The sequence below is a fragment of the Arvicola amphibius genome, chromosome 9 (genome assembly GCF_903992535.2).
Source record: "Arvicola amphibius chromosome 9, mArvAmp1.2, whole genome shotgun sequence".
NCBI lineage: Eukaryota > Metazoa > Chordata > Mammalia > Rodentia > Cricetidae > Arvicola > Arvicola amphibius.
The window spans coordinates 40,559,031-40,572,193 of record NC_052055.2 but is presented as its reverse complement, the minus strand read 5'-3'; the positions used below and the strand labels follow the sequence as shown (position 1 = coordinate 40,572,193).

The 13,163-nt window shown below is 50.2% G+C and overlaps 1 protein-coding gene across 2 annotated transcripts in view; it reads right to left on the bottom strand.

Moving 5' to 3' along the window:
- Positions 1–972: 972 nt before the first annotated feature.
- Positions 973–13,163, bottom strand: part of Aco2 (aconitase 2) — a 44,362-nt gene continuing 32,171 nt past the window's right edge. For both annotated transcript variants that reach the window (XM_038344011.1, XM_038344012.1), the window contains 13 exons: positions 12,988–13,138; positions 11,821–11,925; positions 10,542–10,633; positions 9,301–9,406; positions 7,107–7,264; positions 6,841–6,914; positions 6,222–6,333; positions 4,637–4,759; positions 4,285–4,440; positions 3,397–3,588; positions 2,266–2,398; positions 1,760–1,881; positions 973–1,476 (listed from right to left, as the gene is read on the bottom strand). In XM_038344011.1, coding sequence (XP_038199939.1) covers positions 1,342–1,476; positions 1,760–1,881; positions 2,266–2,398; positions 3,397–3,588; positions 4,285–4,440; positions 4,637–4,759; positions 6,222–6,333; positions 6,841–6,914; positions 7,107–7,264; positions 9,301–9,406; positions 10,542–10,633; positions 11,821–11,925; positions 12,988–13,138 — 1,659 coding nt within the window. In that variant the 3' untranslated portion in view covers positions 973–1,341. The remainder of the gene's footprint in view (positions 1,477–1,759; positions 1,882–2,265; positions 2,399–3,396; positions 3,589–4,284; positions 4,441–4,636; positions 4,760–6,221; positions 6,334–6,840; positions 6,915–7,106; positions 7,265–9,300; positions 9,407–10,541; positions 10,634–11,820; positions 11,926–12,987; positions 13,139–13,163) is intronic.

Here is a 13,163-nt window from a genome sequence, read left to right as displayed (position 1 = left end):
TTGGTGCTCTGGAGTAGAGGTAGAGCCACTCACACCGGTGTCAGTGGCAGCACCAGGCTACAACCATCCTCCCCCAGCATTTGGAAGGAGTAGCCCCCACAATGAGCCAAACCAACTCCTTGCCTAGGAAATGGAGGCTGTGAGATTACTGTCCTAGGGCTACTTTTTAAGAAGCCTGGTGTTGCTGCCACCTCAGCTGGGACAAGTATCATGGGGTTTGTGATGCCCCATGTCTTGGCAAATGACTGCCAAGCCCTGCTGTCCTTTTCTCCAATGGCACTGAGACACTTGTGTAATAAGTACTATTTTGTGACAGACCTCCTTGGCCTGCCTGGGTCTTTCCATGTGGGTACCAGGTAGTGCCATCTGATGCTGCCTAATGAAGAGGCCCCACCCTTCTGCAGAGGTGAGGGTTGGCAAATGTTATTAGGTGTGGCTTGGAGCAGATTCCTTTTCAGGCTGCTTTATCTAGTTCAGGCTGGACTTGGGAGGCAGAGGCAGGTGGCTCTCCAAGTTCAAGTACTGTGCACTGGGATTAAAGGCGTGAGCTGCCACCACCCACTTTAAGATAGGTGTGGCACCTACTCTCAGGGTAGTTAAAGACCAAGTCTAGTGCATCAGTCCTGAGGGAACAGAGGCAGCTCTTGGCCCCTGAAGCTAGCCCACTGCAGTATTCCCATCTTTGCTGTAGTAACCCAGGCCTGGTGAGGCCTCTGCTGACCTTGGCTTAAAAGATTCTCCCTGGCTGGGTGGTGGTGGCGCACACCTTTAATCCCAGCACTCGGGAGGCAGAGGCAGGCGGATCTCTGCGAGTTCGAGGCCAACCTGGGCTACAAGAGCTAGTTCTGGGACAGTCTCCAAAAGCTACAGAAGAAACCCTGTCTCGAAAAAAACAAAAACAACAACAACAAAAAAGATTCTCCCTGAATGCAAGATGATAGTCACAGATACCAACCATTCTCACACAGAACAGTCAATGGATCTGGATTTTTATTTGTAAGAACAAAAGGTTCTCTAAAATCCTTCAGCCACCAGTGAAATGATCAGGCAGGATAAAACTTCTTTAGGAGTGCTGTCATTAAAAATAAATACAGGTGTATGGGCTATTGAAGGATGAACCAAACTGAAAAGGAAGGCCGGGGCTGGGACATAATCTTAAGTGCCCTTCATGGTGGCTCGCTCAGTGGGCTGAAGATGAGGAGAGCAGGAAGCAGGTCTGATCACCATCTTGGAGCTGGAGGCCATGCTGGACAGACCAGCTCTGCCTGATGATGCACATGGACCTGTACTTTTGACACCCAGCAGGGTCTAGAGGGACACGACAGCCAGCCTGGACCTTCCTTATTGCTGCAGCTCCTTCATCCTGTTTAGGGCACTGCCTGCACGGAACCACTCGATCTGAGTCTCGTTGAAGGTGTGGTTCAGGAGGATGGTTTCCTGGGTCCCATTAGGATGCTTGATGATGCATTTCAGAGGCTGCAAAGGAAAGAAGCTTATGGGTGGGGAGTGGAGGGTGCTCCTAGGAACACAGTCCTCACTGGGCACTGTGAAGGCCCAAGGCATTGCACCAGGCAAGCTATTTGGACACTGAGTGCCAGGCCAGGGGTAATGGGTCTCAGCTGGGTGGACCATGGATTCCTAAGAGCCGTGTGTACGGCATGGCTGGTTATAGTAGGACAAGAAGCAAGGGACTATCCAACCCCAACCACCTAAGAGATCCCATCCCCACTCTGCCTGCCCTCCTTCCTAGCCCCCTGACCTTGCCAGGGGCAAAGTCCTTCAGGCCTTGAATAGTGAGCTTGTCCACTGGATGGATCTTGTTGTAGTCAGAGGGGTCGGCAAAGGTGAGGGGCAGCAAGCCCTGCTTCTTTAGATTGGTTTCTGGAAGACATAGACGAAGTCAAAAGTGTGGGTCAAGGAGTATTCTCTAAAACACCAGGAGACAGACCCTCAACCCAGTCCTGCTGGGGATAAACAGGCAGTGACTATAGTGCCCAAGTCCACTGGGTCCCAGCCCTTCTTTCCCCAGTAGCTCTCCAGGCAGGCTTGTATTAGTGCTTTGGATTTCAACCGACAAGCTTAGAAACAGCACCAGTGTTGGTGGGGGGCTACGAGCATCAGATTCGGTCACTGCCAACTTGGCGTTGGGTAGGTGTGGAGAGGCTATGTGGAATATGGGAGCATGGATTCCAGGCCCAAGTTGTCCATTGACAGTAGGTGACCTAGGACCTTGAGCGAGGAGCAGCACCTAAGGGTCTGGCTCACCATGGATCCTGGCGAAGCTCTTGGTGATGATGGCCCGGCCCCCGAGGTGGCGAGGCTCCAATGCTGCGTGTTCCCGGCTGGAGCCTTCACCATAGTTCTCGTCTCCGATCACTACCCACCTGATGCCATGTTTCTGTCAGGTAACAGGGACACAGTGCTGAGAGTGCTGCCTGTACCTGCCTAACCTTGTGCAAGTTGACGTTCAGAGTCAGGGGAGGGGGCAGTTCCTTTGCTGTTGCTCACGAGCAGCTGGACTTGGAATGAATTAGGCCAGATAAGGCCCCAAGGGAGCAGGCAGTGGACAAGGAAGCAGCTAGCCGTCACAGAGCAATGCAGAGGCAGGGTGGGCAGAGGCTCCATTTTGAGAGAAAAGCTGTGGCTGCACAATGGGAGCAGGAGACTCACTGGGGCCTTGGAGGCACCGAAGGGCCATTTAGTTGTATAGTCAGTAGTATGGGTCTGAGGAGACTACAGTTCCTTAAGCAGCTGCACTGTCTCAGCCACAAGGAGCCAGATGACCCCCACACTACCCTAGATCAGTCTGAACCTTCCAAGAAGTGGACCAGGGTTGAAGAAATGGCTCCACAGTAAAGAGCACCTGTGGCTCTTTCAGAGGAACCAGGTTCTAATCCTAGCACCCACGCAGCAGCTCACAACCATATCTAACTCCGATTCTAAGGGGTGGGGGTAGGAGTCCTCTTCTACCAGACATGCACATGGTGAACAAACACATGCAGGCAAAACCCATCCATATATACAAAAAGTAGAGTGTGGCGGTCCTGGCCCACAGCTTTAACCCCAGCACTCGGGAGGCAGAGGCAGGCAGATCTCCAGGCCATCTGGTCTACAGAACGAGTTCCAAAATAGCCAGGGTTTCAAAGAAACAAAATGAGGTGGGACCCTGGCTCAGGCCTGGGTTCTGTGAAACCGCCTGTGGCTTTTCTGAGCTTCACTTTGTTTCCTTCAACCTCTCTGGTCTGGGGTCAAATACCTGCTGTGACTCCTGACTCCAGGGCAGGGTCTCTTGGGTGCTAGGAGAGCAATTTTCTCCAGGTATGTCTCCCCCACTCCCCGCCCCAGCCCTCAGTAGAGGGCTGCCAACACTGTTTCCACCAAACAATGCTGGCCTACCTTGTAGTATCGAGCAGTGTCAGGGACAGGACCAAATTCCTGGGTGACAGCATTGCGCACAGAGTTGGCCTTGCCATTTTCAATGTTGATGGCACCAATGAGCAGGTTATTAGAGATGTTGTCCAGATGTCCACGGAACTTGAGCCAGGGGCCAGCAGCAGAAATGTGATCAGTGGTGCACTTCCCTTTGACCTTGGGTGGGTGAACAGAGAAGACAGGCCAGGTTAGACCTGAGTACTGGATGAAGGGAGAAGCCTTCCAGAGATAGGTAACAGTGACCAGAACTATGAGGGTAGATGAGGGTTATGTGTGGCCTAGAACCTGTTGTCTGTGGAGTGAGTCCTGGTGTTCCCATGCCCACTTGGTTCAGGTGAGACCATCATCCACCCCATCAAAAGCTCCAGTATGCGGTCTCCATGACAGGATACTCTCTCCTGGGATAGGTTAGACATGGAGGACAGATGCAGCTGTTTGCTTATTCAGCTAAGCTGCCTATGGTGGGAGAAAGGAGTGAGGAGTCATGTCTGGGCCCTGGCTCACACAAGCTAAATACTGGCTGTCACAGGCATGCCTGGACACCCCTTAGTAAGCCCATAAATTATTGTCAGACATGAGTCTGAGGCCTTGGCCACACTAGAAAGGCCAAGCTCCCAAACAGTCCCTATCCGGTAATGACCCATAGGAATGCTGTGGAGTCTTGTCAGTCTAGAGCTGAGCTAAGTCACATATGACGCATTTACCACACCATATGGCTGAGGTCTGCCCAGCCCAGAGCCATGGAGAAGGGGAACTACAGGCTGCTGTGATCTCTTTCCCCTTGCAACCAGCCTCTCTGTTCCCATGGGGTCAGTCATGCCCAATGCTTGTGTATGGGATGCTCGTGCCAACCTTGATGAGGATCTGCAGGTCCTCCAGGTCTTTGCCGTCCCACTTGTCAAAAGGCTCCAAGAGCTGCAGGCGCTGGCTGGTAGGGCTCACGTCCACCCGCTGCCCACTGCTGTCCTTGGGGGGGTGCTGGTAGGTGTCCTGCCCTGGGTCAAAGTCCTACAGAAGGGATGGAGACACACTGGGCACTGAGTCCTTAATCCCCACACGGATGTCTCCTAGATCACAAGCTTCCCTGGCCCCAAACCTCACTCGTTCTCAGTAACAGTGTTACTCCACCCTACATGAGCCCAGGCAGCTAGGCCAAGGTGGGCCTGTGGTTAGCCAACCATACAAAATGGTAGCATCTGCTCACCGATCTGGGAAGCTCATCTGCATCTGGAGCCTCCAGCTTGAACTTCTTGCCATCCTTGCCTGTCAAGAAGTCAGTTTCTGGGTTGAACTTAAGGGTTCCTGCAATGGCCAGGGCTGTGACAATCTGAAATGGAGGAGGCCAGTTTGCTGGTTAGCACCAGACACCCACACCTACCTACCTATGCCTCTTTTTTAAAATTGTTTTTATTATTGTGTGTGAATGTGTATGGTATGCATGTGATGTTGGGGTCAGAAAACAACTTTGTGTGGCTGATTACCTCCCGTCTTTATAGGGCAGGGATGAGGTGTGTGTTTCTGGACACTGAACTCAGGTCGGGTTATGTGTAGCAAGCACTTTTGTCTGCTGAGTCATCTTGCTGGCCTTCAAGGTCTCACAGTGAGCCTGGAGCTTTGCTCTTTGGCTATGCTGGCTGGCCAACAAGCCCCGGGGATTTTTTTATTTTTTTAATGTGGGTGCTGGGAAGTCACACTCAGACCCTCATACTTGTGCAGCAAGAACTTCACCTACTGAGGCATCTTCCTCGCCCCAGGTCCCTCTTCTGAAGCCATAGGGCTGTCTTTGGGACCATGAGCCACTGGGTCTGCAGAGTACTGAAGCTCCCAAGGGCCACTTGGCCTCTACAGTGGCTTCCCCAGGCTAGGCCTGCACTACTATGGCACTTTCCTGTCTCTTGCAGGTGCCCTGGATAGAGAGGAGGCCTAGGACACAAATGCTTCAGTGCTGGAAATGTTCTTGCTTGGCAGCAAAGGAAAAGAGAGAACCATTTCCTCACTTAGCAATGAGAGCTCTGGAACACGCAGTAAAAGTCAAGAAATGGGCGAGGTGGGGCACCCGCTCAGTGCCTAAGATACAGCTGATCAATGGCCACAGTAACAATCAATGACCATAGTAACAGCGAAGGCACATTTTTACTGAACACAGAAGCCGAGCTTGAGACATACCTGTGGTCTCAAGTCACTCACAAGGAAGGGAAGGGGGTGGGGGGCGATTATTAAGCCAGCAATTTACATAATCTCTCACAGGACCTGGAGGTAAGTATGGTAGCCAAGCTCATATAGTTAGGAGAGCAAGGACTTGTCTCAGTGAAATGCCATAGTCCATACCCATAGCTACCAACTGTGCTAAATGGTTTAGACCCTTAAGAATTGAGGGAGATGGGCTGGAGAGATGGCTCAGAGGTTGAGAGCACTGCCTGCTCTTCCAGAGGTCCTGGAGTTCAATTCCCAGCAACCACATGGTGGCTCACAACCATCTGTAATGAGATCTGGTGCCCTCTTCTAGTGTGTAGACACACATACAAAAACACTGTATACATTATAAGTAAATAAATTTAAAAAAAAATAATTGAGGGAGACCCAGGCAGAAATCACCAAGTCAGCCATGGCTTATGGCTTCCCCTTGAATAACTCACATCAGCGGTGACTGCTGCTGGGTAGGGACTAATGGGAGAGAATAATTTTGTCCTTTTATAGTTTCTAGAACATTCTATAATGCCAACCCTCTAACCCACCAGAAACAGGACTCCCAAGGTAGTTTCAGGCTATGCCTGGGCATGCAGTATCACCTCTGGGGATGTGACAAAGGCATGGGTCTCAGGATTCGCGTCGTTGCGTCCTGTGAAGTTCCTGTTGTAGGAGGTGACGATTGTATTTTTCTCCCCCTTCTTGATGTCTTTCCTGCCAGAGCAGAGGACAGGATTAGAGAAACCTAGCCCTGTCACATGGACTGCCCAGAGGCCAGGTGGTCTGAGTTCTTATGGTGCATACCTAGCTCAAGACAGGAGGGGAATGGGAATGCCCTGAAAAGTTGCCTCCTCCGGGGGACTCATGCACTCAGCACTGGGGACAACCTCAAGGTCACTGAGTCGCTCTGAGACTGAGGAAGAAAGGCACAGTCCAGCCTGAGGTCTTAGTCTCCTCACCTGGGCAGCTCCATCAGAACCACTTGCCTGCTCGGATGCAGCCTTTGTTAGCTTCTCCTGCCTGCCAGGGTTTGTCTCTGACGCTCAGGGCTTCTATAAGGCTCTTTCTAATCTGGGTGCCCAGCCATGTCTGACAAGGACTTCTAACTTGTAGCAGTCTGTGGAACCAGAGCCCTTGGGCTGGAATCTTCTTTCCAGCATTTATTCTAGAACTCTGAACCCATGGAGACAGAGGCTGACCTCTCAGGGATGTCCTGCTTACCTATCCCACTGGCCGATGCAAGGGCCACAGGCATTGGCCAAAACAACGCCACCTACATCCCTCAGGATCTGTGCCTGCAGGGGACAAAGAGGACAGGAAGCTGTCAGGGCCAGACACAGGCTGATGGCAATAAGTAAGACAGCAGCCTGGAGGATGAAAAGCTGTGTCTGCATTGCCGTAGCCCAACAGACCGTGGCTTGTCCTATCCTGAAGCATATATCAGCAGGCATGGTAGGAAGCCGGGGCAGACACGGGCGGATACTCACATAACCATCCCGTTCAATCGTGGCACGGATCTGCTCAGAGCCTGGTGTGATGGTGAACTGGGACTTGCACTTGAGTCCATGGGCCAGTGCCTGCTTGGCCACAGCTGCTGACCGTCCCATGTCCTCATAGCTTGAATTGGTGCAGCTGCCAATCAAACCTGGTATATTGTGGGTGGTAAAGCCAAGTCAGGAGATTGTGAGCAGAAGTCTCCATCTGTCCTGGACAGAGTTCACCTACTGATCTGGCACAGAGATTATTTCTAATAGACAGGCTGGAAGCAACTTAGGTATCTACAATAAAGAAAGTTACTCTGGCCCAGCCACTAACATTCCCGGACTATGACACTGAACACAGGTCACAGCAAAACCACTTTCACGTCAATTTATACATAAATTGTATAATGTGTACATAAGCTTAAGTACACATAAAACCCCAAAGCATGCAGGACGGTGGTGGTCCATGCCTTTAATCCCAGCACTTGTGAGGTAGAGGCAGGGGGATCTCTGAGTTCAAGGCCAGTCTGGTCTATATAGATAGTTCTAAGATATAGCCAGGGTTACATAGCAAGGCCCTGTCTCAAAAAAAGAAAAAGCTTGTTATGAAAAAGTACAGAGCCGGGTGGTGGTGGTGCATGCCTTTAATTCCAGCACTCGGGAGGCAGATCTCTATGAGTTTGAGGCCAGCCTGATCTATAAGAGCTAGTTCCAGGACAGATCCAAAGCTACAGAGAAACCCTGTCTTGAAAAACCAAAACCAAAAAACAAAACAACAACAACAACAACAAATCAGCAGAAACTGAATGACAGAAAACTGTTTATTGATACCAAGTTTCCCCTATCAATGCAACCACTTTTTTTTCTTTCCTTTCTTTTTCTTTTTTTTTTTGGAATATGGCTGGCCTTGAACTCACAGATTCAACTGCCCTGACTCTTGATGCTTGGATTAAAAACAGGCACCACCATGCCTAGCCAGCAGTTTATTTTCTTTTCTTTTCTTTTTTTTTTTTTTGGTTTTTCGAGACAGGGTTTCTCTGTGGCTTTGGAGCCTGTCCTGGAACTAGCTCTTGTAGACCAGGCTGGTCTTGAACTCACAGAGATCCGCCTGCCTCTGCCTCCCGAGTGCTGGGATTAAAGGCGTGCGCCACCACCGCCCGGCAGCAGTTTATTTTCTAATTATTAAACTATCTTTTTAAAAATAATTTACTTCAAACTAGTAAGGGTGAGCATTTTATGTAATATTACTTAATTCTAGACACTATAGAAAGTTCTTTTCACCCTTAGAAAAGGGGCAAATTCGACTATCACTCCTGAGTTACAATATATGGGGAACCAGGCTTGCTTTCTGAAGTTTCTCTTCTTAAGTGAGAATGTGTATTACCAGGTGGCATAGGCACATTTGTACTGAAAATGATTTTTGTCTACCTGGAAGCTGAGTGTAACAGCAAGCTGTACTGGGTCTGGCAACTCTGAGCCCTCCTCCACTCCAGTGACGCCTTCCATGTGTCAGCTGAAGAACAGTGAGCTGACTTCCTCTTGGTTTGTGTCTGGAGCAACTTGCTGAGAGCACAAACTACTAAGTAGCAGAGCCAGGATTCAAACCAAGGTCTTATGAGTGCAGGACCCAGGCTCTGGACAGCCAGGCTGTGCCAGATCCTAGCCAGTGCACCTGTACAGGTAAAGCGTGTAAACAGCAGCACGACTGGCTGATTTGTGTCGTACACAAGTCTACTTACAGAAAGATGTGCATGTTCATGCACACAGCCATGCAGCAACATCCTCAAAGCACATTTTTCTGGTTAAGGGTTGGAGTTAGAGGTGTTTGAAGACTCTTCTTGTGAATGTTCACTACATTACAATAAATGTTTCTATAACAAGCAGGGGTAATAGGAATACTCATACCTGCTGCAGAAAGGGCCTGCCTTAGGCACTTTTTTTTTTTTTTTTTTGGTTTTTCGAGACAGGGTTTCTCTGTAGCTTTGGAGCCCATCCTGGAACTAGCTCTTGTAGACCAGGCTGGCCTCGAACTCACAGAGATCCGCCTGCCTCTGCCTCCCGAGTGCTGGAATTAAAGGTGTGTGCCACCACCGCCCGGCAGGGCCTGCCTTAGGAAGCACTGTAAAGATGAGTGTCCATAGCTCTGGGCAGGGCTGCTGGCCCAGACACCTACCAACCCAACCAAGTGGAAGGCACTCACCCACTCTGATATCCAGAGGCCAGCCCTCCTTCTCTGCCACATTGCCCACATCTGCTACCGGATGAGCCAAGTCAGGGGTGAAGGGTCCATTTATATGTGGCTTTAGCTGAAAAGACAGGGGCCAGAAGCAGAGAGAGGCAGAAATAGTGAGGATGGACTTGCTTTGCAGATTCCCCACATTTCTATAGAAGGAAAGGCTCCTCATGTTCTCATGGCTCAAACTCTGTCCCAGGAGACAGGTAGCACACGCACTTGATTTCCCAGCCCTACCAGGCCGTCCTCATCTCTACACGGCACACATAGGAACAGAAGGTTAGAGTGACATGCTCCACTCCAGGTCACAAGTAGATGATAGAGGTACAGAAACGATGGGGGTCATCAGCCTCACAAGCCCATCACCTCCCAAACTACACTGTTTTTGAAGGAGCGGGGCCTGGTGATGAGGCCTGTACTCCAGCTACTTGAGAGCCTGAGGCAGGAGGACTGCAAGTATAGAATCCACCGGTTACAAAGTCAGTTCAAGGTTAGCTTGAGTAACTTAGACTCTGTCTTACAGTAAAAAGATGAGGGCTGGGGCACGGACCTGTGTAAGGTGCTGTCTAGAAGTTGAGAGCTCTGGGTTCATCTGTACTACCAGAGGGCAGGATGGACCAAAAATGCTCCTACTGCGACCTTCTGATAGCAGACCATGGCCAGATGCTTTTCACATGGCAGGACTAACAAGTGTAAAATGCACAGCAGAGTGCCTGGCACACAGCCATCAATACACCAGACTATTACTACACGAATCAGCCTTTCGCTCACACCCACCTTGGGTTTCACACTTGGTGAAATGAGGCCTACAGAGACAGGTGAGCTTGCATCAGAACCAAGGCTGGCACTGAACTTCACACAGCCTGGCTTCTGTTGCTCTAGAGGCCTTTCCTGGCTCCCGGAACACCTCAGCATCCCAACCCATGCAATGTGCCCTGTGGACTCAAAGCAAATGAGTCCCCAGGTCAAGTTCCTGGCCTCCACTAAAGTTGGGGTGGCAAATGGACACTTACATCAGACTTGCTTTCTCCATGGCCATATGCCATTCCCTCCTTCTACCTATCCCCCATTCCTGCCTGATTTAGGCCCTAGGAACCAAGGGCCAACTGCCATGCTGGGTGTACTGATAGGACCCACTCCCTCATCCCCCAGCCAAAAATGGAAAGTCCCACCCTCAGCAGTCCCCCAAACCCTACGCCCGCCCTCACCTCATTGAGGTTAATTTCAATCACTTGGTCATATTGGCAGCCAGGGTCAGGAACTAAGTGATCCTTGAATTCTTCAGCAAGACTGGCAATGTCTGGAATCAACAATGGAGGAAAATGAAACAGAAATTGGTTCTGAACTTTGTTTATTTGTATACCTGAGCCAGATACCTGCCACTTACCAAACAGCAGGTTCCAGGCAGTAACTAAGCCTGGACAAATCCAACAGCACAGGATGCTGTCCCTGCCCACCAGGAGCTCAGCCTTCTGCAGAGGCTGTCAGTGAATGGAGGATGAGGAGACATTGGGAGACATGCAGGATATGAAAATGGAGCACTGGATTACAAGCACACCCCACCACATAGCGTGTGTGGAGCAGATAGTCCCCCTCTCCCCCCAGACGAGGTTTCTCTGTGTAGCCATGGCTGTCCTGGAATTCGCTTTGTAGATTAGGCAGTCCTAGAATTCAAGAGATTTACCTGCCTCTGCCTCTTGAGTGCTAGGATTAAAGGTGTGCACCATCACCCACCCATGAGGAACAGAATTTTAATTTTTTTTTTTTTATTTTATGTGTATTAATGCTTTGCCATGGGAGGTTTCAGAACCCCAGAAACTGGAGTTACAGATAGTTGTGAGTTGCCATGTAGTTGCTGGGACTTGAACCCCGGGTCCTCTGGAAGAGCAGTCATGCTCTTAACTGGTTGAGCCATCTCTCCAGTGCCAAGGAATAGAATTTTTGAGAAGTCACTGGATGGAGAAAGGAGTGGCAGGTACTCCAGTTGGACTCAGGATGCTCCCAGCTTCCCAGGGCCCTAACCTCTAGTTTCTATCCATTCACCCACACTGCCCTCCCTTCCCAGTTTCTAGTCCTTTATTTCCTTCTTTGAGCTTCAAAGAAATCAAACTAGGCCAGGAAAGTTGCTGGGGGAAGCTGGGAAGCTCCCTCAGTCAGGGAACAGTTATACAGAAGAGACCCATGTTGTTTCCAGAGCTTCCTGTATGGGGCACAGTGAACTATACCAGAAAGGACCAGAATTTAGCCCCTTTTCCTGTGAAACTCACATGGATAACCTATAGCAGGGATATTTAATGTAGATGCCAGACCCTTCAGAGGCTGAAGAGAGGTACAGACACTATAATTAGAAGCAATCATACACACCTACTTGGTCATTTGTCTACAGGAACTTTTGTGCCTCTGCATGCAGCAAGCCTAGGGACAGCAGGCTAAGGACTCAGGACAGGAGTAGGACATGGATGTGTGCTCACGCCCCTATGAGCTCACCTGCTCGACCTGTCTTGCTCAGGTACTTCTTCATCCTGTGATTGTATGGGAACACTGATGTGGTGGCCCCAATTTCTGCACCCATGTTGCAGATTGTTGCCATGCCTGTGGAGAAACAGAGCCCAAAGCATGAGGCTGCTGGGCTCCATACCTGCAAGGTGGGCACAAAGCCCCTCATGCAGAGGGATGCATCACTGCCTTACTGCCTACAAAGCCACCTAGGACAATAGGTCCTCAGCCCTCAACGTCCCTGGCCAGTAAAGGGACTTCAGCCTTCACGAGCAGAATTCTGGCTCAGAGCTCAGAGTCTGGCTTTTCTGCTCATCACAGCACAGTCACTGGGTACTAAAGCTGGCCATGGCCAGCCACTGCCTACAAGTTACTGTGTCTACACTGCTTAGCATGGTTCAAGATCACCATAAAGAAAGAAATGCTGGCACTGGACTTCGATCTAGGTCTGTTTAGCTGGTGCTCTGCCTTCTTTCAGCTACACCGTGGTGCTACATAAACATTTTTCTGAGCATGAGTGATGAGGATGGAATAAACTGGGTAGAGTATGTGCCTGGAGTCCTAGCTACCCGCGAGGCGCAGACACGAGGACTGCTTGAGACAGGGAGTTTAAGGCCAACTTGAGCAACAAAGTAAGACTCCATTTCAAAAACCAAAACAAACAAACAAACAAAAAAAAACAAATGGAATGGCACCGTTTGGACCAGAGCATCTTGTAGCACTGGTGTGGCCCAGAAACATCTTAGCTTCTGTCAGGGCCTGTTAGTAACTTCCCAATTGGGCTGGGTCACAATAGTAAGAGTGAGCTCTTGTTACCTACGGGATATAATAATTCTGCAGGCTACTACAGAGTCTCTGGAATTTTTATGGATCATCCAAGACAGTCTGTATAGTTCTTGGCCAGGTCCCAGCAGCAGAAGCTAAAAGTGGTATGGCTCCCAACTCTGCATGGTCACAAGGAAGTTACTGTCTCTGTACAGTAGTCTTCAGCTGTTCCATCCGAGCAGCAGGTTATCTCTAGCCTGACCTCACTCTACAGGTCTGTTCTCAGCCCACACCCTGCCTGGACAGCCTCAAGAGAAGGGCACTTCAACTTCTGCTCCAGGCACGTGAGACTTAGTCCAGAGTTAGGGACACTGTGTGGGCTGTCATCCTCACCAGTGCAGGAGATGGAGTCGACACCAGGCCCGTGGTATTCCACAATAGCGCCTGTGCCACCTTTCACTGTCAGGATGCCCGCCACTTTCAGGATCACATCTTTGGGTGAGGTCCAACCAGAGAGGGAGCCTGTCAGCTTCACACCGATCACCTGAAACAGTGGGCAAGGCAGTTAC